The following is a 26,276-nucleotide window of genomic DNA, read 5'->3' on the forward strand; positions in this document are numbered from 1 at the left end:
ACTGCACCGGCGGGGCTAATACAACGTGTAGCTCGAGCTCCGACATCTGCGACATCCCCGACGGCTCGTGGGCTTGGGATGGGCCCCCTTCCAAGTCCATCGTGTCAGAATGGGCCCTCGAGTGTGCGAACTAGTTCATCACGGGCCTACCCACTTCATGTTTCTACTTGGGCTGCCTAGTAGGCGGTTTTGTATTCGCCACCCTCGCCGACGGCTCGCTTGGCCGTAAGAATTTGCTCGTCCTCTCGTGTTTCATAATGTCATCGGCCGCCCTGGCGACCTCATTTTCCCCCGACGTTTGGGTCTACTCGGCCCTACGGTTCGCGAGCGGGTTCGGACGTGCATCGATCGGCACGTGCGCGGTCGTTTTGTCGACCGAGATGGTGGGAAAAATTCAAGAGGTCTGATAGGGATGATAGGCTTATTCATGAACACGCTGGGACTACTGTCCTTGCCGGCCATAGCATACCTCCTTAGGGATGCTTCATGGAAAAATCTTTAGGTTGCGACCTCCGTACCCGCGCTCATCTACACTTCGGTAACTTTCTTCCTCGTAAGGGAGTCCCCGAAATGGCTCTTCATGCAAGGCCGCGACAGGAAGCCCTGGCGACACTGACGAGATTCACGTCGCCGGCGAAACACAGCAGGCTGGAACTGTACCTATCGAGGTTGCTCCACAAGAAAGAACCTACAAAACTGGGCCTCTACTCTTCGATAAAGTACATTCTTGAGCAGCAATGGGCTTCGAAAAGGTTGCTCAAGGTGATGGCGCTCGGGTTCGGCACTGGGATGATGGACTACGGCATGCTGTTGGGGTCGGAAACCTCGGTTTCGACCTTTACCTAAGCGTCACCTTCAATGCCTTGGTAATTCTACCTTCCTATGTGGCTTCCTACTTCTTGATAGAGAGATGGAAGAGGAGAGATTCAGTACTCAGCTTCACCATGCCCAGCGGGTCGCTCAGCATAGTCTGTGCAATCGTGGGAAGCGGGAGCTTGTTAGAGCTAGGGCTTGAGCTGGCCTCGTTCTTCTGCACCTGCGTGGCGTACAACGTGCTCCTGATCTACACCACCGAACTGTTCCCCACGCGCGTGAGGAACTCGGCGACATCCATGATGAGGCAAGCTGTGGTGCTTGGGGTGCTGTTGGATCCAACGTTGATATCGGCTGGGAAAGACATAAGGTATTTGACGTTCTTGGTGTTCGGACTGACCATCATTTGTTGTGGCTGTGCCGCTGCTTTCTTGCCGGAGACTCGGGGACTGACCCTCCGTGATACCTTGGATGAACAAGAACAGAGAATCGCCACAACTTCATGAGGCCATGGATAATTAACTTGGGGTTGTTTGAAGCTTCTTCTTTTTTTTTTTTTTTTCTTTTTTGTCTCTTCTAGGCATAATATTGCGAAAATTTGAAAGAGTCCTGGGATAGGAAAAGTTCATCTCATATAAATTGAGATAATCATCTAAAAATTCTAAACTTATTATACAATGGCCAATTCAATCTTAAATATTTCAATTTGGCAAATTTAATCTTAAACCTTTTGATGATTTATCGATGTAATCTTTTTAGTCAATTTTGGCTAGAAATCACTAACGTGGACTCTGGCCATCCTATAAAAAATCTATTTTTTCTTTCATTTCCTTTTACTTTTTTTCTTATTTCCTTCCACCGATCATGGGCCATGGGCAAGGATCGCCCTATCAGCCATAGCCCTCGCCAAATCTAGGCAACCTCAATCAACCACCGTTGAGGCCTAGTGGCTAGTAGAGGGAAATAGGGAAAAAAGAAAGGGGAAAAAAAGAAAAGAGAGAGATTTTAAGAAAATATAAAAAAAAAAAAATTGTCTTTTTCAACACCGACTGTGCTACATAAGATGGCTAGTGCTAACAAGACTACCAAGTTAGTGATTTCCGAACAATTACAAACAAGAAAAACACTTGAATGTGCCCCTCCCATATTTGTATAAATAGAATGAACCGTTTATAGATAATGGTAGAGGGACCCAAATGACCATAGGAATTGACTAGAAAAATGAAGGAAATTGTTAATACTTACCAACTTGATCTTGTTACCCTTGGCAATAAACATGTGTGAACCATTTCCTGAAGTATGTATCCAGAAAGCCTAAAGTCTTGATAATTAGCTCTCACTTGGCAAACTATCATAAAGTTTGGACTAAATTGACTAAACTACAAAATTTAGGACCATTGTAGAGTGAATTTAGGATTTTTTAGACAATTTTCTGGTAAAAATCTAATACAATTGACAAGGACTTGGCATGAATATGTGGCGGAGCAAGAAATGTGCTTGACCGTTGTAGATGCTCCACTACATATTTTGGTCATAGAGAGAGGGATGCTAAGCGTCCCAAAACTGTTTTACGTATATTATTAATTGGTCTTTATATTTGGAACATTAGTCTTTTGCTATATTTATTAGTGAATATCCACACAGAGAAGGAAAGAACTCAGTTAAGCTTATTAGAGAGACTGATTATAGTCAAAACCTAAGTTACGAAAATGGAAAAATAAATTGAGAAAGGCTAAGGAAATGAAGGATTACTTAAAAAATCTTAAACCTATTATAGGAACACTAATTTAGTTCTAAATCTTTTTACAATTTTCTAATGTAGCCATTCTAGCTAATTTTGGTTGAATATTACTGACATAAACGCCAACGGTATCATATAGAACGACTAGTGCTAATGTTGACAATTTTTACAAATTTTTAATTATTTTTCTAAATTTTTTCCTCATTCCTTCCCTTTTTACTTTTTTTTTTTAATTGTAAAATCGATTCTATTAGGCCTACTTGCAAGGAATACATCCTTTTGATATAAAAAAACTATCATCAAGTCTAGGGAATCCTTCATCATTGATGAATGTGGACAACTGGCCCTAGCTAGTATTGCCTGGAATGATTCTATCTCTCCATGTGTAAGATTCCAACAATAAACTCTAATGGTTCATCTTCAAGAGAGAATATGGATTCAAGATCATCATCGTCAAGAGAAATAACTATTGTTTCTCAAGCTTTTGGATCATCTTAATATGCTTTCCAAGAAGAAGAGATATACGTTTCTCTGCAAATCAAAGTTTCTAAGAAGAAAGGAAACTTATGCTTTATTTATGGACAAAATGGACATTTTGCTAAAAGGTGTTCCTTCCTAGGGAAAATCACAAACCATCGCGATTAAAGTTCTCAAAATTCTCAAGATTTTCAAGGGTCTTAGGGTTTGGATTATTGGGGTGGTTTCACGTGATATGTCTGTGGGCTCCCTGATACTTTCACAAACCTCATGTGGGAATATCAGTATAAAATCTTCAGGAAATATGGCGGGTTGAGTCGTAGGATACCTTATAAAGCCAGTCGATCTTGGAGGATTTAGATCTATGGAAAGGGCCTCATAGAGTTAAGGTAACTGGAAGAGATAGATTTGTCTTAGGCATTACTTGATGGGGCTAGCTGTCCATGTTCATCAATGATGAGGGACTCCATAGACTTGATGACAATCCAAAATCAAAAGGACAGGCGTATCTTGTGAAGGTAATGTTATCGATGTTTTGGATAAAGTATTCGAATCATCACTGGAACTTTCTTCAACTTGATATGGCTCAATCCAACAACAGTGTCTTGTAACCAAGTCTTTGAAGTAGTAAATAGGATTACCACTTGCATCTAAGGACGAGACCGAAGGACCTTTGGCAATATGCTCTCCTGAATAGTAGAACCATCCTTAAGAGACCCAGAACTATCCAAATGGGATATTCTATCTGAATTTGTTAGTGGGTTTATTGGAAGTCAAGAGCAATTTTTCTTAATCCACTTGTAAATGGGTTCATAGAATGGGAAAATCCAGACAAGTCATATAGTTTCTTCCTTTGACATAAGTGGCAAATTATTTACTACTTCAAAGGTATAAACAAGTTGCCAAATAACAAATCCTTCAGCAAATTGGCACAACTTTTGGAACCATGCATGAAGGTTTCGGTGGGTCTAGAGAGGAGATCTGCAAGGACATTCTTATCTCCTTTACGTTCTTTTGCAGGTCACAAAAATCCCCTAACAAGAGGATCTCGAGTCGCGGCCCTCACCAAATTTGAGTAAGAGTAAGGATGCCGTGGCCCTCACTCAAGTCTAGTAAGGGTCTCCAAGTCCTAACCTGTGACCGGCGACCTTCGCTAGCCAATGCTGAGGCTGCTGATTGATGGACACAAATAAGAAAATGAAAGAAAAAATTTAGAAAAAATAAAAATATATATAGAAAATTTATAAGAAATTGTAAAAATTGTTTAGGTCAATGTTGGCTGTAGTAGTAAAATGGTCAACTTTCATGTCAGCAATTGTCAATCAAAATTGGCCATAATTACTATATTAAGAAATTGTCTAAAGGTTTATAACTCAATTGGTCAAATTAAAATATTTAATATTGAATTGACATCTGTATAATAAGTTTACGAATTTTTTTGTATAATTATTCTGCATAAGATGATCGATTTATAAAATCATCAAAAGAAAAGAGGATTATCGAGTCCACTTGGAGTCGGTCAGAGCACGTCTTATGCTCATTTGATTGACTAATGTTTGTTACCTAGAATTAGCTTAAAAAATTCAAAGGACGCAAATTTTTCCTTCACCTATTTCACTTTGAATTTGGCCATCGGTCTCACTCAAACATTGCTCAACACACGAAGAAATGTAAATTTTTCTCATGTGGCAAAAATAAATTTGTCTTTATCAACTATTTCTTGAATACTGTCTTGATTTAAAGTAGTTTAAATGGACATGGAAGGTGATTCTGGGAACAAAATGAATAGCTGAGAGCATAGGGATGTGGGAAATTAGGGTTATGATTATGGGTTTTTGTAAATGAGACATCCTAAGAAAGGCCTAAGTAGGGCTTAATGTCATTGTGTTTATCAAGTGTCAACTTAAATGGGCCGCAAAACCAGAGCGAGAGGTTATTGGTAAGTCCATGGATTATTCAGGGGGCATGGAAAGAAGACATGAGGAGTATTTAATTTGTAATATCAATAGGAGAAATAAATGCAGATCACTTACTAGACGGGGTGAAAAAGCATAGAGTACTTAGTGTACACGCCACCTATTAGAAAGCCTAATCGAAAATCTTAAGCTAATAGATAGAAGAAGATCACACACACTCACATATATAAAGCATATAAACTCTCATATACAAGTCGAATTAGGAGTAGTGCGCAGGATTTAATTGATAAAGGTGGATGCACACATGAAAAGAGGTAGAACCCGACTCCAATATCACATTAGATTTTGCAAGACCTTGTCAATTGCTCTAAAACTTTAAATTATTAGATGATGATAGAATTTTATATCTAAATATTTTAGCATCACTTATGTTACTGGAGATAACATGAAATACAGAATGATATTCGAATATGACATAAACATGATACATTTCACCGGTATTTTATCACTAGAAGAAGACACGTTTTCGCCGGAATCCAATCATTCGTCTAAACAAAAATCGAGACTTTGTCATTTTACAATGATATAGTTTTCTTGATGGAGAAAGGACGTGCCTTCATGTCAGATCTCTAGACACACTAATCTGCAACATGTGCAAGTGCGTGACAGAAGAAAAGGGTACTGCTGAAACTTATCATTAAAGTTGCATTCCTTTATTAAAGTTGCATTATTTTAGCGAATCAATGATGAATGATGTAAAAAATATATTACCAAAAACAATCATTTCTATCTCTTACATTGATTAATTATTTCAAATAATACAAGTAATCATTTTTTAGGAAAATATTTTTTAAAATTATTCATTTTTGGCAAAATAAATAGAGTCTAAAATATGAATGAATGAATGAATGGACTCGCCATAAGATGCCGGTCATTGATGAAGGGGAAATTGTTGATGGAAAGATGGAGGCCGAAAATATGTAGCAATAATAATTAATTGGCTAATAGACTATAAAAAAAGTCACATTACTTCAGAAATTAGTATTGGAGACTGAAAAATCTGCCAATTTTCTTTGTATTTCCAAAGAAGAGGAGGATGACATGACTAAATCAGTAAACATGGTTAGGAAAGCACTCAGAATTTGGAAGTAATTCCAAATGATGGACTTGTACACTCGGCAGAACTAATGCGAAACCCAAATTATCATGGCTGCCAAATTTGCATCACCAATGGCCGAATGTGGTGTTTTGGCCAGAAAAAAAAGTAAGATATGAATGTATTTCGGAAATCTTTCACAAAAATGTCTTATCTCTAGTAGAGAGGTACATGTTTATTCAACGATGTTCAGTTAACAAGAGCTTGACATTTGCTTCCGAGATGGAAGCCGATTCAACAGACGGACCGAAGCATAATTTTTTCGGCGTGATCGAGAAGTCAGCTGACTTCATCATTTGTTCTCTAAGATTGATGTAATCTATTGAAAAAGGTAGGTTTCAGGTCTGGCCACCCTTCCCCCTATCGATTGAGCGGTCTACCTCCTAATACCATGCGCGCTAGGACCCCTCACTATCAAATATTGACCCGTCTCTATGGTGATAGAAACACTTGATTACAAGAATGAGATAGCTTGAAGATAAGAAATTAACAGGTGCAATCGGAATAACTCCGAAAGACAGACTTAAGGTGAAATTAGATAGGAAATCATATGAAGTATATCAACAGCGGATATTGACCGAGTTATGCCACTTTCAAGGTAAGGGCTTAGGCTCCATTGCATCCTCCTCCGCATTAACATTGTCACATTGTTTTCCCGAGCAAAGTGAAAGAAAATGTTCGTTTATACTGGACTTTTTGGATCGTAAATGTTAAATCTCCAACTTTAGAAAAAAGAGTTACTGTACCTACCTCATGCAAAAATTGTATTTCCTTACGATTATTAACCCTCTTTAGCGCCTGCCCTACACATGAATTTTCATGTAACAAATCGCAATTCCACGTTTGTTTTTAGTAAGAAATGCCTTTGTTTGCCCTGAATTCAAAGTAAATGATAAACAAGATACAGAAAAAATGGCTACTTCGTCATCACTAGTCTTACTTTTACTTAAATATCTTTTCGTAAATTTGTCAAAGAGGACAAGTAAAAAAAAGAAAAAAAAAACTTGCTTTTCATATTAAATATTAGAGATAACTAAGGAAATAGGAGAAATTCTAATTGAAATTTACAAAAGATTCGAAATTAGCATTGCAAGGACATCATAGATCGAAAAGAAAATGGTTATTATCTTGAAAAATCCCAAACTAGTATATATATGACAAATTTATCTCAAACTTATTTTTTTACCGCAAAAAATCTCAAACTAGTAAATCTGTGACAAATTTTTTAGTAAAAATCCATGACAAATTTACTCTCCTTTAGTTTTCATTAAATTTTATTGGATGACACTTAGTAGTTGACGAGTGTAACAATTTAAGGTTTTAACCTCTATTTGTCACAAATGTGTATTAATCTAATTTAACATAAATTAATAAAGAGTAAATCTATCACAAATATACCCGTTTAAGACTTTTGGTAGTAAAAATAATTTGTTTAAGGAAAATTTGTTGCAAGTGTACCAATTTGAGGGTTTTTATGGTCAAAAAATTAGTATAGGTAAATTTATCATAAGTGTATAAAGTTGAGGTTTTCGGTGATAATAACGAAAGGAAAAATGACAATGGTGAATTAACCTTGAGGTGTCACAACTCAAGTTACCGTCACAACATCCCCTCATAAAGATAAAACTATGAAAGGCATATCATGTGGCCAATAATCGGAACACGTATAAAAGATAAAAGGAAACCTTCGGCAGAACCCACTTTTAGATTTGCCATGTTAAAGGAGTAAAGTCCATCCAAAATTTTAAGGAGCAATTTAATGGAATGTTGGTTGGCATGTCAATTGTCAAAGAGATAGATGAAAATGGGGGTAAGTGGGGCATAGAGTCATCTAGTCAATACCCAAGGTTATTATGAATCTTTAGGGACCCAATTTGGCTTTAAATTCATGTGGTGACCATCCATGGCAGATTGTGGCCGACTGCTTTTCCTAGGTAAATCAATTAATATCCTTCCTATATATACAAGACCTTCCACCCCACAAGAATACATGCCCACATTTTTAACATAGAGCCAGCATCGAGATCAAGCAATGGCGAATTCAACGCCCCTCCTCTCACAAACTGAGTCGCCGGAGTCAGGAGTTCTGAACAGCGACGAGGTCAGCCTCCAAACCCTGGACGAGACGATCGAGTGGTGCGTCGAGGGGTTCGGCTGGCGGCAGTTTGCCCAAGCCCTGATCGTCTCGTTGGCCTGGTTCTTCGATGGACAACAGGCGTGCATTAGCGACTACAGCGATGCCGTAACCGCATGCGACTCGGCCTCGAACGGGACCGCCTACAATTCCATCATAACGGAGTGGGGCCTCGAGTGCGCAAGCTCCTTCGTCACGGGCCTCCCTACCTCGTGCTTCTACTTGGGCTGCCTGATTGGCGGCTTCGCATTCGCCACCCTCGCCGACTCCTCCCTCGGCCGAAAGAACCTGCTCGTCCTCTCGTGTTCGATAATGTCGTTGGCGGCCTTGGCCACCTCATTCTCCCCCAACGTCTGGGTCTACTCGGCGTTGCGGCTTGTCAGTGGGTTCGGACGAGCGTCCATCGGCACGAGTGCGCTGGTCCTGTCGACTGAGATAGTCGGGAAAAAGTCGAGAGGACTCATTGGGATGATTGGCTTGTTCTTCGGAACATTAGGGTTATTATCTTTGCCCGCCATAGCCTACCTCCTCAGGGATGCTTCGTGGAGATACCTCTACGTCTCGACCTCTGCACCCGCCATCTTATACTGCCTCCTCATATTCTTCTTCATCCGCGAGTCTCCAAAATGGCTCTTCATGCAGGGCCGCGATGATGAGGCCACGGCCATACTGAGAAAATCGCACCGCCGACAAAGCATGGCAGGCTGAAGTCGTACCTTTCAAGCTTGCCCCACAAGCAAGAAACCACAAAATTCGACCTCTACTCCTCGATCAAGGACCTATTCCGGAGGCGGTGGGCGCTGACCCGGTTGGCAAAGGTCATGGCGCTCGGATTTGGCATCGGGATGATGTACTACGGAATGCTGTTGGGGGTCGGAAACCTAGGGTTCGACATCTACCTAAGCGTCACCTTCAATGCCTTGCTAATCATACCATCCTACTTTGTGTCCTATTTCTTGCTAAATCGATGGAATAGGAAGAGCACATTGCTTGGCTTCACAATGGTGAGTGGAGTGCTGAGTGTGGCATGTGCTTTTGTGGGGAATGGGAGTGTGGAAATAGGGCTGGAGCTTGCCTCTTTCTTCTGCACGTGCATGGCTTACAATGTGCTCGTGATCTTCACTATCGAATTGTTTCCAACAAGCGTGAGAAATTCGGCGACATCAATGATGAGACAAGCCATCACACTTGGTGTTCTATTTGATCCAACGTTGATCTCGGCCGGCAGAGAAGTACCACATTTGACCTACACAGTGTTCGGAATCGTGATAATTTTTTGTGGATTCATGGTTCTTTTCTTGCCCGAGACTAGAGGGACGACGCTCTCCGATACCATGGATGAGCAAGAGCAAAGAGATTTTGGTTTAAATAATTCATGATTTCTGTAGTCCTTTTTGGGCGTATTTGATTGTTGCCGAGGTGATTGCTATCTTTCTTATTGAAAATTAGAACAACCAAACAGGAACAACATCCTTTTTAGTGATCAGCCTCTTACCGTCGCGGCTATGAAGAACCATCTTTTTAAAGTGGTCAGAGATAAGGCTATTACCTTCAGGAACGTTGATGATAATTTCATGAACAGAAGGTTGCGGCGGAGCTGGGGCTTTGACCCAATTATTTTCTGGAGACCCTTAATCGCCTCCCCAAGTTCAGCTGATGGGTGGAGATGGTTTCCTTTAGGGTGCTGCTGTTTGATTTGGAAGTAGTGGTCCTCTCTCCTCCTTGGTCGAGGTTTCTTGTTTTCTGGTAGCCGGTTGTTCATGCCATGCTTGTCTTTTGTTTTTTTCGGCTTCCTTGGTTTGGTTTGCTGCGTGTTCTAGTTTACATCTCGGCATCTTTCTACTCATAATGTCTTCTCATTTTGAGTGTAAGTTTTTGGTACTGTAATATTTTATTCAATTGGTCTTTCCTCAATATATTTATTACATTTTACCAAAAAAAAAAATCAGTAGCTAATCGAATGCCTTATCCTTACATTTATGTATTATAAGTTCAAGTTATTAACCTTAAAGCCTAATATATAGTTTGATGAGGAAAGAATTAATGTGAAAGTATGAAAAGAACAACATAACATGAAATGAGAAAGAGTTGATTCGGTTGAAAAACGTCAACAAAGGAAGAAGCTATCGTGGTCATTGTAAGAAGGCATCAGTGTGCTCCTCAGAATTATGGTCATGGTGCTATTTGAATTCGCCATAAAGTTTTTTTGCGCCAATCACGCGATTAGCTGACAGCATCATATGTTCTTGAGTGGATAAGAAGAAGAAGAGATGATTGATAATGGTTAGAAACATCTAGGGTCATAGACGTTATGTTATGGTCGTTTTGAAGCTTCTTTTACCTTGTGGACTCATTCTGATCATTTGAGAGGCTCCAAAATGAGAAGGATGATCAGAAGTGATGCATGATTTAACAGACAAAAGACTTAGCATGGATTGTGGAGGAGGAAGAGATAGGGACCTATGGACAGCTGTATGTTGTCGGATGTGATTCCTCTCTCTCTCTCATCTACCTTTTTGTCCTTTTGCTTTTAATTTTTACTGATCAATTTGTCCATGATATCACTTGTCACAATGCTCCACCACTCAAATTTTGTTTCCCAAGATTCCATTCTAGTCGATTGGCCACGTGATTCACAAGCTCCCTTTCCATTTATTCCGTGAGATTTTATGAAGTTATTGTGTCCAATATTCTGAAAATTTAAACTATTAAATGAAAACATAATTGAATATATATAAATATTTAGCACCCCTTTAAACTTGAAAATACACATAATGTGGAGGCAAATAAGGAGTTTGGAAAAATTTGAACTTAAAATATCATATTCTCATGTAATGTGAGATTTTATTGGACCACTACCAGCTACTTACAAAATTTAAATTAACAAGTGGAGGGAGACTGAGACTATCTATATATATAACATAGAAATCTAATTGTCGAGTGATTTATGATATTTTACAAATAACTTAAATTGAATTAGGAGTTGCACATGGAATTTGAGTAACAGGAGTGGATTCACATGCAAAAGGGACAAAACTTGATTTGATACCATAGAAGAATTTTTGGAACCACCACTAACTATTTTAAAAACTTAAACTATTAAATGAATATGTGATCTAATATATAAAAAAAAAAAAAAATCTAATAGATTCCTTACACGGTGTAGTGATTCACAAGTACATCCAAGAAATATTGAACATCGTGAAAATGGATCCATCTGATTCATCATTCATGACCACACTTGTGACATCTTAAAATTTCTCCATTTCCTATGTTATTTAGGATATTAATATAATATATGAGTTAACTGAATTATTTGACAACTTTGACAAATTACGACTTTACCATTGAATTTGTTAAGTTAGGACAATTTATAGAAAATTAATTTTCAATACCATGATGTTTAAGTATGTGAATTTGTACGGCCTATTAAATCTTTTGAAGGGTCAACGCAGAGACAGAATTGATGCAAATGCTTTGAAGGTTCGTGAACATACAAACTTTATAAGAACATAAAATCTATTGGTTTTCGCAGTATTTGAACACATCGTAATTGAGAAAAATCAGTTACTAAAATAATTCTTCTAACTTCCATATGCATAAATGAATAGTAAGTTAGCACATAAGTCGTTATCTAAAACTAACGCTGCAACATGGATCAACATAGTATTTGTTGGACAAGATCGATATACCTTGTAAAGCATATATGGTAATTATCGAAGTGAAATCATCGTGTTAAGATTACTCGGGCATTCTACTAGCCTTGCTATTAATTTGAGTGGTTTCGAAACGTTTCTTTACCTTGTCGGCATTTAAAATGGACACTGAGTTCTTTGATTATTTATGAAAATCTAAAGTATCTTCTGAAAAACAATAATGTTGCTCTTAAACCTACACGGCCAACCATTATCACTAATTTAGTATGCCACATCCCTTAGCTTTTTACCTTGTTTCTTACTATCAAATTACAACATGTATGGTGTCTGTTAAAATATGTCTCAAGTTTGAGCCCGTTAAACAAAAACCCGGCACAAATAAAATATTTCTTGATCGCTTACATTAGATTTGGATGTTGCCAAATATTGGAGTTTGAATTTTCACGTGGTCAGCAATTAGGAAAAGGAACTTAATTCCTCCTTCTAGTCAGTACATGAAAAGCAAAACAGGAAACTAGAGATATTGAATTCTACTAGGATTCGGTCAAGATTCTTATCAAATATATGGGCTGTTCTTTTTGTCTTCGAAACCGTGTGGTTACACCGTTGTTGATGAAGTCTTTGTGCAGTCAATGTCCGGAGAAAGAGCGAAAAGTCTTGAAGCGCCATGGTGACCGAGTGCTTGGCGTGGATTATTTCTCCGTGAAATTACATCAATAATTTTAGTGTTGAAGCCAGATTAAATTCTTGTGGCAAGAATTTGTTTATAATTCTTTCGCGAGATTAAGAGAATATTTCGTAAGGAATTTCAGAGTTAAACACTGCGTGCATTTTTTGTGTAATTGGAACTTGGGAAATACCGAGTGTTTGAAAGACTCAAATGTGTAATCTCTTTGTATCACTTGATTTATAATGAAATTCATTGCTGCTCTACCCATGGACGTAGGTCACTACGACTGAGCTACATAAATCTAGTATCCGATTTATTTTCCGATTCTGTTTATTTATTGTTTGATCGCTTGTTTTTCGCAACAATATCACTTTCAGGCCATTAATGTTCCTGATAAGCTTGCATATCAACTTACCAAGGCTCCTCATTCATGCACCTACTTGGCCAATCAAGCTCTCTCCCCTCTACAACCGCAAGCTCTGCCAGCTAAAGATAGCCACTTATCACTCATTTAACTTACCACATCTCCTAAATTCTCAACCGTATCTTTCAATGAAGAGAAGACATCGTACACGACATCACTTTAATCTTGATTGGTTAATGCATTGAATGGACGAAATGTCAGACTTATGTCTCATTTTCTTTCCAACCACCATTTTTGTCACTTAACTCGTTCCTCGTTCTTGTTCTTCTTTATCAAAACTAAAAGGTCTGTCACTGAAAGGTACTCCAAATCCCTTGAATTTTAAAAATTTGCAAGCTAAGATCAAGAAGTTCAACTTAGCATGCTCCATTTAATCAACGTTCTTTCAGGTAAGATTTTCTCCCTCAAAGTATCATTAGATTAGGTGTGTCATTTGCTTAACTAGTGTTAATTCAATATTGCATCACTTGATTTTAAGGTGGATCAAGCTCTATGTTCAATCAAATCTGTCATCTAAGGTTAATGAATCTTTAGGGACTAAAGTGGGTCGATCCACTTAGGCCTGTTTGGTTCAACATTTATATAGATTTTGAGACTCTATAGTCCCTTGGACAAATGCGAATAATGTTTGGTTCATTTTTTGCTCAACTTTGGGGAAATACAATTGCATTTCCAAAGGGCTCTAAGAGCATTTAGCCCAAGGTAGATCCAAAAGTCCTTTGGGAAGTGGTATTCTCGGAATGCAAGTCTTACCCTCATTGACTATTCATTCACAATTCATCTTCTCTACGGTTTGCACTAAAGAGCCGAACGGAGGCCGACGACTGCCGCTTGAGGAGTCGCACGATCTCGACGACCACCGCCTGGGGTCGCATGACCCAGGCAACTATTGGCTTGAGTCGCGTGACCTAGGCGACTACTGCCTAGGGGTTGCGATTGCCGCCTGGGGTCATGTGACCATTGGCCTAAGTCGCACAACCTAGGCGATGCCGCTTGAGGTTGTGAGAACCAACCTCAAGCAAGGCTATTTGGTGGTGGAGCCCCAGAGTCGAAAATCATTTGAAATTTTTTTGAACAAAAAAAAAATTAGCAAAAGTCATTTACAAAATGTAGTTTTTACCAAATGGCATTTAAGCCAAAGTTGTTTTCCACTGCACTTTAAAATTACAATATTACCAAACACTATTTGCATTTTAGAAAACTCCTTTAGCCCAAAGGTATTTGCATTTTCCCAAAGATATTTCCCCAAAGCCAGACCAAATGAGCCCACAAGCCCCCCAGGTTCATAATGCAATTAGAAGATGCTATAAGTCATCCTATAGATCATGGCTATATTTCATGAATAAAAACATGGTTGAGTAATTTCAAAAGGATTTTGAATGAATTTGATGAGAAAAAATAATAGAAAGATGAAAACTATGCATGTGAAGAGATAAAATAGTAATTTTGTGTAATAAAAAGGCAAAAACATAAATTCACAACATATAAATTCTTGCGCTTTGCTAGTATAATGGTCTTTGAGCTACTATAAGAGTAACAACATGTTGTGAGTCGTATTTTCTTGAAGGAGTGAATACCCCAACAATTTCCAATTATTTGTTTTTTTAGTACAAAACAAGTTATTATTATCATTGTATATTAGGGACAGTTATATTTCTCTAAATTCTTTTGTGAACGATTAAATTAAGTACATGATTATTCGTTAGTGATTAAGTTAAATTAATTAAAGGAAATAAAATTGAGTAAAATATCTAAGTATTGTAGAATAGGGGCAATTTTGTAACTTTCAAATCTTAGGGGCTTCATATTCTAAAACTGAAAATTCCGGGGACTGTTTATATGTTAATGATGGTTATGACAGGTAGGTTCTTAGTTAGTTTTACAATTAATCACCTAATCTAGTCAATTTATTAAACTAGTCCAAATTTGGATTAGATTGCAAAAGTAATGTGAAATGTGGGTTGTTTTGGTAATTGTGCAAAATATATGACATGCACATGATGTCAGTAAGATGTTCATATGCAAATAGCAAAAAAATGGCCTTAGCTAATTAAGTTGATTATTAAAGCTAGATTAAGAGAAAATTTAAGATTTGAACCACATTAGAATTAATGCTATGCGATTTGCATTAATGAATTATGTAGCATGTAGCGTGGAGATATTACGGGGCATAAGATTTTTAAAAGCTCATTTTATTAAATGGAAATCATTAAGAAATTATTGTATTATAAATTGGTGCACTGTTGTGAAGGAAGTTCTATAACGATGTTCTTTGAGACATGTAAATGGTTATATTATTGGTGTTACATTTGCATGTGATTCATGCCATGTATGAGGTGAAATGAGAAAGCTAAGGGCATGTTTGATAACCATTTATTCTATTTTCCAGGACAATTTCTAATCAGAAATAATTCTTTTTTATTTTACTTCTCGAACAAATTTCTAAGCATTTGAAGGCATTTGATAACTGTTCAAAAAAAAATTATTCCCGAAATAAAATTGCAGTTGGCACCGCCTTAAAATTAAATCTAAACTATTTTCTTTTCATTTTTTAATAATTTTATTACTTTTTTTCTTCTTCTTTTTTCTTTTCTTTCTCTTCTTCTTCAAGCTTTGGCCAATCGCCAACCTCAAGATGACTGGTGACCAGCCCAACGAGGGCTAGTCACCTCATTGGAGCGTCGTCGGCCCCCGATGAGGTTGCACCTCGACTACCAAGACTCGTCGGCAACTAGGTGAGGCTTGGCCGAGCCTTGGCTAGTCGAGGCTCGATCACTCGCCTTGGCAAGGCAACTCTGAACTCATGGTGGCCTAGCAAGGGCAAGCCCCGTCAATAGCTAGGCAAGCTCTGCCACGCTAGATCTGGACAAGGTCAACCTCGCCCAGCCAAGGCTCGCCAGCGGCCAGGAGAGGTTCGGCCAACCGAGCGAGGCTTAACCTTGCCTAGATCTGGCGAGGCCGAGCCTCTCCGGTGGCTGCGCGAGCTCGTCAAACCTCGCCCAACCGGTCACCGGTAGCCAACAGCAGTGGACAATGGCGACGACAGTGGAAGAAGAGGAAGAGAAAAGGAAGAAAAGAAGAAGGGAAAAGAGAAAAGAGAAAAGAAATTTGGGTTGCCTTGATTTCGGAATTGTTTCCTGAAATAGAGAAGCAACTTTTTTTACTCATTAATTCTATTCCAAATATATTCCCAACTAAACGGACTTTTATTATTTTTTTGTTCCCAAGAACAAAAGAATAAAATCCGGTATTACATACCCTAAGTATCCATTGTGGCTGGATTCATTTAGGTTTTTAATGGCAAATTGGAAATAATTAAAAACTTATATGAGATGAGATTGTTGTGAACACTTGGATTGAATTATGATTGTTTTATGATTAATAGTTTGTGGGTTTGCAATGGTGGTAAATGGATATTTGGTTTTCATTGTTAATATTGAAAATGCTAAGAGATTCATGTGATATTATTTGCACCGCCATGACATAATTTCACGTCACAAGCATTATGTTATGATTTAGATGTCAATGATACCATATGATAAAGACATTTATCATGACCTATTCGTCAAAAAGTAAACTCCCTTGTATAAGTTCGCATATAAAAATTTGTGAAAAAGACAAATATTATACCATCTAAGACGGTTTTCTACAAGGTTAAAGGAACTAAAGTCCTATGATTCATACATGAGATGATATATGGCTTGTGTAGCTTGTGAAGTCATATGATGGAATAGTTGTCATGATAGGGTTATATGGTGGTTTATTTATCCTCGCTAATATAGAAGACACCTATGAGTGGGGTGGCAAAAAATGTGTTTATGATTTTGTCCCTCAAGAGTTGATAATGGCAATGTATCATTAGTTGAGATGTTATCATTTCATCAGTAACAATGCCTCATTAGTCGAGATGAAACTTGACCAATGATTAGTAAGAAATAGATACTTACTTATGTATATCGGTGAGCTACTATATAGTATATGCCCATCATGAGATTTGTGCATTCATCTATATGCATTTGAGTGTTAAACTGGATATCGCACGTTTTATGTCAATAAGGAAGTTAAGTAATATGTTTTGAAAATTTAGGTGAATATTCGCTGTATAGATTAGGTTGACCTCATTATTACTATGGTCGGCAAGTGCTAGGGAAATTTGAGATGATTGGTTAGAACTTGTAATGGCTTTTATGAATATGTTCGGTGGAACACGTGGAACTTTGACATGTTTCTGAATCTATGTTATGATACGTGCTCACAAAAGACAAAATGATTACTATGTTAGATTGGGATGGTTACAAACTCTTAAATCCTATAGAATACATGCACTTTCCTCGTGCGATCAAATTATTCTATTATGAGCATGTAAATAATAATAGAATAAGTTTAGTATATATAATAAATTTGACAGATGAGTGGTTGGTATTTTGTTTTAGTTATAATGATTCCTTGAAATGATATATAATATTACTGGTTGATTGTTATTATATTATTATGCTCTCGGGTCAAGTATTGAATAGATCTCCTACTTTAGATGTAGAGCTTAGATTTATTGAGTTTAGGATTACTGCAAGATACTTTCCAAATTGGCCAAGTTCAGAATTCAGGGGTGTTTAGATTAGCGCTTCCGAAAATCTTTTTAGTGCGTCTTTTGTACATATAGATTTTATTATGTATAGTAAAAAAAAGTGTGTAAATCATTTGGGGCCCAATATATTAATTCTTTCGACTTTTTTTTTCGAAAGAAAATTTCATTCATTTGTCAAAATCAAGAGAAACATAGAAAACTTTCAAGCAAAGCAAATCGCAAAAGATCTGCAAAACAAAATAAAACCTAGAAACCAAAAGAGTGTCTATAGTTATAAGCACGCTTTCATCTCAAAAGACCAGGGTCATCACAATATTGAAAATAATCGACAATCGATCACTGGAAACATCAGTGATGGTCACACACTACGATTTTCCCCTCTAGGAACTATGGCTTGCAGTGCATGTTTAGATTCGGCATCTTCAACACCATTGCCATGCGAAGACAACAACATATTGAACCACCACAAATCAGACACTTTCAAAAAACACCCATATTTATATTTAGATCGAGAGAGAAAATCTCTCAAATTTAGATCTACACCTGAATTAAGAGACAAGAGTTTCTACTAAATCTCGAAGAAATCATTGAACCATGTATTGGGCATCCTATTGGCTGAATTGGTGATGACGTTATTACAAAATTTTCAGCTACAAGTAATTTATTCACTACGACGACGAAGAAAAGTAACAATAACGAGTAAAAGAAGAAGCTAAACAAGGCAAAAAAAAAACTATCAAATTAGATAGGGAGATAAAAAAAAACACAGGAATTCAAGGCCTAAAAAAGAAAAGCAGAGAAAGCATTGCAGTTGAGAGCCTACAGGTGAAAAATGTTGGGATATAATATGCGGAAACGATAGGATCTTACAATTTACGTCAACGCGAAATCATCAGAGAAACAAACGAGAAAAATAAGGACACCAGAAATTTACGTGGTTCGGTCCGAGTATCGGTACCTTTGTATGTCCACGGGGAGAGTCGACGAAGAATGATCTACTAAAATCGGAGAATCGAGTTCTGATAATCGCCAATCGCCTTTCGAGTGTTTCCCACACCTAGATTTAACCCCAAACCCAAAGTGTTTATAAATAAAAAACTCACTTAGAAATAACCTCACGGCACAAAATTTATCGCGATCTTCAAGCTCAAAGGAAGAACACACGCGGCTCCTCTCCCTCGTAAAGTTGCAGCAGGTTCTTCAACGTTGGCTTCGGCGCTCGTACGTGTTGCTTCGTAGGGTTTCTTTCAGCAGTCCAACGCCCTCACAAAAAAAAGAACAATTCTGTTCTTATATATGTGGGCCAGATCAAAGGCCCACCACCACTTTTGGATTCCTACGCATGGAGGACTTCACGCCGAACGTGTGTGTGTGAGTGTGCCCAAGGTCAAAAGTTTGGCCTTGGGCCCCACCATTAACCAATCTTCAATTGCTGAAGGGAATCACGTGCAGGGGCTTCACTTTTCTTTTCTTCAATTCGGATTCCGCAAGCTTCCATGCCGCAAAGAGGAAACTTTGCTTTCATTTATTTTTATTTCCTCTTTTGTAATCCTTCTTGTAGTCCCACGAAAACTCGAGACATAATTTAATAATTCTCCACCTTGACTCGATGTTTGAAACCAAGTTATAGTGCTCATCATCCATACTGCTCTCCCAACGCCCCGACGGGCGCTCACTCTCCATAGACGCCAATAGAGCTCAAGCAGAGCTTGAGCTTCGCCAAAAGAACAAATTTAGTCATCATGTCTGCCGGGTTATCTGTTGTAGAAATCTTTTTAACAGTAACAATACCCTTAGCTAAGACATCTCGGATGAAGTGGTACCTGATGTTGATATGCTTCGTTCGCTCATGATAAACTGGATTGTACGCCAAATATATCGCACCTTGGTTATCACAGTGTATATCCAGACTTTTCTGTTCTAACCCAAAGTCCGAGAGCAAACTCTATAACCATATCGCCTCCTTCGTTACAAAGGTTAGTGCCATGTACTCTGCCTCCGTTGAAGACAAGGCAATGTGATCCTGTAAGGACGCTTTCCAACTAACTGCACCACCTGCTAGCATAAATACGTACCCTGCTAAAGAACTGCAATCATCCAAGTCACCGGCGTGATCCGAATCCACAAAACCAGTGGTCTCACTACTATTGCTGTCCCTCCAATATATTATACCCATGTCTGTTGTCCCCTTCAAATATCTGAGGATCCATTTCACAGCTTCCCAATGAGCTTTACCAAGACGCTTCATATAGCGACTAATCACGCTCACAGCTTGTGAAATATCAGGCCTAGTGCACACCATAACATACATAATACTACCCACGGCACTAGAATAAGAAACACGGGACATATGCTCCTCCTCTTCCTCAGTCTGCGGTGATAATTTTTCTGAAAGTTTAAAGTGCTTCGCTAGAGGTGTACTTATAGATTTCGCCAACTGCATATTAAAACATGCTACGATCTTCTCAATATATTTCTTTTGAGACAGACGTAAAACTCCTGCAGTCCTGTCACGCAAAATCTCCATATCGAAAAAAAATTTTGCAGCACCTAAATCTTTCATCTCAAATTCAGCATTTAACTGCCTTTTCAGCACATCAATATTAGACATATTCTTAGCTACTATCAGCATATCATCAACATATAAGAGTAAATAAATCAAAGAACCATCATCCAATCTCCTATAGTAAACGCAGCTATCCATCTGACTTTTTGAATAGTTTTGACTAGCCATGAAAGCATCAAAACGTTTATACCACTATTTAGGAGACTGTTTTAGCCCATACAAAGATTTCTTTAACAAGCAAACATGATCTTCCTTACCCGGAATAGCAAATCCCTCTAGTTGCCTCATGTAAATCTGCTCCTCCAACTCACCGTGAAGAAACGCAGTTTTCACATCTAGTTGCTCTAACTCGAGATCCTGCGAAGTAACTAAGGCAAGTAAAACATGAATAGAAGTATGTCTTACCACAGGAGAGAGCACCTCATTGTAGTCAATGCCCTCACGCTGTGTATATCCCTTCGCCATAAGTCTCGCCTTATACCTTGCTGCCTCGACACCGGGAATGCCCTCTTTCCATTTAAAAACCCATTTACTTCCGACAATCTTTTGGCTCTTGGGTACTTTGACCAGCTCCCATGTCTGATTTCGATGGAGTGATTCCATCTCTTCATTCATAGCCCCTAGCCATTGCGATGACTCCGAACTAGCCATCGCCTCAGAGTAAGATGAAGGCTCATCTGTCTCCACCTCATCACCTACAGTCAATGCATAAGCAATATCTATATAACCATAACGTACCGGTGATTTAATTTGCCTTCTCTGTCTATCTGCGGCTATAGTCTGCTGCGGTTTTGCTGGTTGTTCACTATCACCGACTTCAGGAACTGCGGCTTCATCTACAGTCTCAACCTCTGTTACCTTCGAGGTCTCTGGAGTCTCCATCTGAAGCTCCACCTCACTTATGACACCATGATCTGTCTTCTCTGCTGGTTGTGTCTCAGAACTCCTCCGTTGAAGCATTGCAGTCTCGTCGAAGATCACATCTCTGCTGATTAGAAAACCAGGTGATCTGGGATCAGTGCATCACAGCCGGTAGCCTTTCACCCTATATGCATAACCTAGAAATATGCACTTCTTCGCCCTCAGCTCAAGCTTATCATCACTCGCATGAGTATACGCAGGACATCCGAATATTCGTAATCCGGAATAATCAACAGGTTTTCCCGACCATACTTCCTCATGAGTCTTTCAGTCGATAGTAGATGATGGAGATCGATTAACCATGTAACATGACATGTTCACTGCTTCAGCCCAAAATTCCTTGCCAAGTCCTGCATGTGAAAGCATTCATCAAGCTCGCTCAAGCAAAGTTCTGTTCTTCCGTTCTGCCACGCCATTCTGCTGTAGTGTCCCAGGTATGTGCGGTGTCTTACAATGCCTTCTTTTTCGCAGAACTCCGTAAAATCTTTACCACAGAACTCCATACCATTATCGGTTCTCAGGCACTTGATTTGCTTATCTGACTGCTTCTCAATCAAAGCCTTAAATTTCTTGAACCGATCAAACACATCATATTTGTGCTTCAGAAAGTAAACCCATACATTCCTCGAATAATCGTCGATAAAAGTCAGCATATATCGGGCACCTCCTTTCGAAGGAACCGAAGACGGGCCCTAGACGTCTAAGTGAATATATTCAACTGGTCATTTGGTTGAATGAATAGTTGTCGTAAACTTAACTCGATGCTGCTTCCCATAAATTTAGTGCTCACATAAGTCTAGATTTCCTGTTTTTTTAACCCTTCAACAACCCCCTTTCACTCAGCATCGCCATACCTGCCTCACTCATGTGCCCCAAACGCATATGCCATAATTGAATCAAGTTAGAGTCTAACTCACCTGATGAAACTGCAGCGGTTCCGGTCACGGTCTCTCCCGGTAGATGATAGAGAGTATTCACTTTCTTTCCCTTCATCACTGTCATAGCACCTCGAGAGATCTTCATTACTCCACCTTCAGCAGTGTACCTACACCCAATGTCATCGAGTGTCCGCAGAGAAATAAGGTTCTTCTTGAGCTCTGGTACATGCCTCACATCTGTCAATGTGTGCACCAACCCATCGTGCATCCGAATCCGAATTGTCCCTATCCCCACAGCCTTACAGACTGCATTATTCCCCAAAAGAACCCTACCACCATCTGCAGCTTGATAAGTAGTAAACAAGTTCTTATGAGGCATCATATGATAAGAACATCTCGAATCTAGCACCCATTCGTCTCTTGACGAAGTAGCAGTCACACATAAGACAGCTTCTGCATCATTAGTGCTCCCCTCAGCAACGTTTGCCACACTGCATTGTGCTTATCAACTTTATTTCTCCGCTTTGGACAATCTCTCATGATGTGCCCCTCCTCGTGACACTCAAAGCACTTCACGCGTCCCTTAGACTTTCTATGGCGTGATTTTGATTTGCTTTTACCTCTGCTGCTACTAGGCTCTCGATGTTGTTCTCTACCCCGAATCGTCAGTGCTTGCGCTGCTCCTTTCGCCAGACCGTCATCTCGCAACTTTCTCTGCCACTCCTTAGAGAATAAGACAGACTTTACCTCCTCTGATGTAATAGTAGTACGCCCCTGCAACAGCGAATCAGTAAAGTGCTCCCATGACTCTGGTAAAGAAGCTAACAACATCATGCCCTGTTCTTTATCATCAAGTATCTTACCGACGTTCTTCAAATCCAACATGAGTTTATTAAATTCATCTAGATGGGTTCTGATAGACGTACCTTCAGTATATCTAAATTGAAACATCTTCTTCAACATATACAAGCGATTGTTCAAACCTTTCTTCACATAGAGTGCTTGAAGTTTTGCCCATAATGCTGCGGCATCCTTCTCCTCAATAACCTCTAGTAAGACCTCATCCGACAAATTTAACAGGATTATGCTCTTTGCTTTTTCCATCAGCTTTACCCTCTCTGAGGCTTTCATTATAATCGGCAACTCATCTTCGCCATCTAGTGCCTTGGCCAAACCTTGTGTTGTCAATAAAGCCCACATCTTGATGCTCCATAACACAAAGTTATTTCTCCCATCAAACTTCTCAATCTCAAATTTCCTCTCAGACATAATTGCAATAACAGAATTTCCAAATAATAATTAGACAAGCAAAAGCCCCAAATCACAATCAAGAAATCCAACCCCAAGCTCTGATACCAATTGTTGGGATATAATATGCGGAAACGACAGGATCTTGCAATTTACGTCAACGCGAAATCACCAAAAAAATAAACGAGAAAAATAAGGACACCATAAATTTACGTGGTTCGGTCCGAGTATCGGTACCTACGTCCATAGGGAGAGTCAACAGCAAATAATTCACTAAAATCGGAGAATCAGAGTTTACAATCGCTCAAGTGTTTCCCACACCTAGATTTAACCCCAAACCCAAAGTGTTTATAAATAAACAACTCACTTAGAAATAACCTCACGGCACAAAATTTATCGCAACCTTCAAGCTCAAAGGAAGAACACACGCGGCTCCTCTCCCTCGTAAAGTTGCAGCAGGTTCTTCGACGTTGGCTTCGGCACTCGTACATGTGGCTTCACAGGGTTTCTTTCAGCAGTCCAACGCCCTCACAAAAAAAAGAACGATTATGTTCTCATATATGTGGGCCAGGTCAAAGGCCCACCACCACTTTTGGATTCCTACGCATGGAGGACTTCACGCCGAACGTGTGTGTGTGAGTGTGTCCAAGGTCAAAAGTTTGGCCTTGGGCCCCACCATTAACCAATCTTCAATTGCCGAAGGGAATCACGTGCAGGGGCTTCACTTTTCTTTTCTTCAATTCGGATTCCGCAAGCTTCCATGCCGCAAAGAGAAAACTTTGCTTTCATATATTTTTATTTCCTCTTTTGTAATCCTTCATGTAGTCTCACAAAAACTCGAGACATAATTTAACAAAAAAAAAAGACAGAATTCAAGGCTTAGAAAAGAAAAAGCAGAGCAAAGCATTGAATTTGAGAGCCTGCGGGTGAAATTTCTTTGAGATGGTTTATTTTTGGGAGAGAGAGGGTTGCCGACAAAGAAACAATTGTCGAGTTTAGTGGGTTTGCTTTCTCTTTGATTTGCGAGGTTTAATTGTTCGAAAAAATTCAGGTCACGACAATACTTCTCTTGGTAGGTTGTTAGATCCATCTCAAGAATGTCAAATCAAATAGGAACTGTCGATCATGGAGTGAGACCATTTATCGCCACTGTAGTCACTAACAGGGATCCAAGAAATGGATCATTTATTGCCTCTGAAATCATTGGTCAAGAAGAAGAACGTGTCTGTCGGCATTGGGGCACAAATTCTGTGGATGGAGAAGAACGCTGCACAAACTCAGGCCACTGTCCATTTTCTTTTTCAAAGCGAAGGACAGTGCATGATTTCTTCTCTGGTACAATGAAAATAAAAGGAGAGGATCTTATGCTAATTTGAAAGTCCCCCACTCCAACTTCGTTTTGCTTAAACCTTGCCTCGCTTGGGTATCGACTGGGAAAATGTTTTCCCCTTAAACTAGCTCGAATGGACAAGTCGAGCCGAGCCTATGTCGGGCCTGACTTTGATGCCCGGTCATTAAAAACAACAAAAATGTACGTGGTAATTTTATGGTTTTGTCGCCACTTTGCCTCACTTGAGCCATAATTTTTTGGGAGAAACGATTCGATCAGTCATAAATTTATTGTATAGATGTCAATTTAACATAAAATCATAAAAATTTTGGATGAAATACCAATGTAGTCATTTTCGTCAACTTTCGCTGGAAATCCCTGACGGGAATGTGTTATGCATAGAGGTGAGCATCAGTTCAAGGTCGACCCTTGACCGATCGACTCTGGACTAGCCCAACCCTATTAATCCTAATTCGATTCTTAACGGGACTGGATCAGTTATTGGTCCTAAGACCCTTGGCAGATTGGTCCTCAATCCTGGGAGTTTAAGGTTAATCCAATCCGGACCAACCTCAAATAATATATATTATATATAAAAAAATATTTATATATAATATATATTATATATATTATATATTTAATATGTTATATATAATATTCTTTTACCTGTTCTAAAATTTATAACTCTAACTTAATGTAAACGTCGTCAACAAGTCGTCCTCCTCCAGCATTTTGTTCTATCCTCTTCTTTCTTTTCTTTTTTTTTCTTTTTTTTTAATATTTTCCATATAAATCGAAAGAACAAAGCCATAATTAGAAATTTAGAAACCCCCTTTGTGAGCAACGCTTGACACTCATCCCGCTCCTTGCTCGCCCCGCTCCTTGCTCGCCACTCGCTCGCAACTCGTCGTTCACTATGCAACTTGCCACTCACCCCTAGCAATGCCGCTCCCCCCTCACCCCTTGCCTCACAGCTTGTCTTTCACCTTGCAAGGGATCAGTTCAACCCTGACCATTGTTGACACCTAAATTTTTTGGGTTAATTTTTTGCTAAATAAAAAATAAATAAAAATCATAATCACATGGCATATAGTTTAGGAAAATTTTATTTTTTGTTATATTTCATTAAGATTTTTCACATATTTAGGTAATATACACTGGGAGATGCACTTTTGCACAAAAGGGGAATTTTCTTGATGGAATATGCGAAAAACATTTCAGTAATATATTTAGGGGTATCGTGCTCAAGCAAAATTAGAAATGAAATATACCCCAATATACAATTTTTTGGCTTATAAAAGGGGTCATGTATGGTAAATTGATGGGGGTTCCTTTTCTGTAAAAAAAAAAAAAGGCACAAAAAGTGAAAAGTGAAAAGTGAGGGAAGAGAGAGAAAAAAAAAAGTGAAAAAAAAAGGAAAAAAGAAAAGGGGCTTCGTCTTCCTCGGCGAAACCCCGTCCCTGCCAACGCAGCGCCGGCGCCGGAATCCGAGCAACCCGCCAGTCCGCCCGAAGCCCACGACGCCGCCCCTCATCCAAGCTGCCCTCCTTCGCGCCGTCGTAGCCGCCAGTCTTCGTCCGTGAGCCCCGACGACCCGCGTCGCCTCGACGCAGAGCACCGTTGTGTGTCGCCCGTCCCCCGATCCGCTCGTGGAGCCACGGCCGCGGCAGATCCGTGGTCCAAACGTCGGGATCTCTCCACCTGTAGGTCTGAAGCTCCGGCGCTCCTATCCCGACACCGCCGCGCCGCCCCGATCGCCGA

The 26,276-nt window shown here is 39.2% G+C and overlaps 2 protein-coding genes across 2 annotated transcripts; both read left to right on the forward strand.

Annotated features, from left to right (window-relative positions):
* Positions 1 to 8,135: 8,135 nt before the first annotated feature.
* On the forward strand, positions 8,136 to 8,945 carry LOC104434458 (organic cation/carnitine transporter 3). Its single transcript, XM_010047377.2, has one exon. The coding sequence runs from the start codon at positions 8,136 to 8,138 to the stop codon at positions 8,943 to 8,945; it is 810 nt and encodes a 269-aa protein (XP_010045679.2).
* A 113-nt stretch (positions 8,946 to 9,058) lies between these two features.
* Positions 9,059 to 9,616, forward strand: LOC120290489 (organic cation/carnitine transporter 3-like). Its single transcript, XM_039306760.1, has one exon. The coding sequence runs from the start codon at positions 9,059 to 9,061 to the stop codon at positions 9,614 to 9,616; it is 558 nt and encodes a 185-aa protein (XP_039162694.1).
* Positions 9,617 to 26,276: the final 16,660 nt, after the last annotated feature.

This window comes from Eucalyptus grandis, chromosome 2, assembly GCF_016545825.1.
Source record: "Eucalyptus grandis isolate ANBG69807.140 chromosome 2, ASM1654582v1, whole genome shotgun sequence".
NCBI classification, from domain to species: Eukaryota; Viridiplantae; Streptophyta; class Magnoliopsida; order Myrtales; family Myrtaceae; genus Eucalyptus; species Eucalyptus grandis.

Coding starts and splice junctions, on each gene's coding strand:
- LOC120290489 (XM_039306760.1), top strand. CDS start 9,059: ATGGCGCTCGGATTTGGCATCGGGATGATGTACTACGGAATGCTGTTG.
- LOC104434458 (XM_010047377.2), top strand. CDS start 8,136: ATGGCGAATTCAACGCCCCTCCTCTCACAAACTGAGTCGCCGGAGTCA.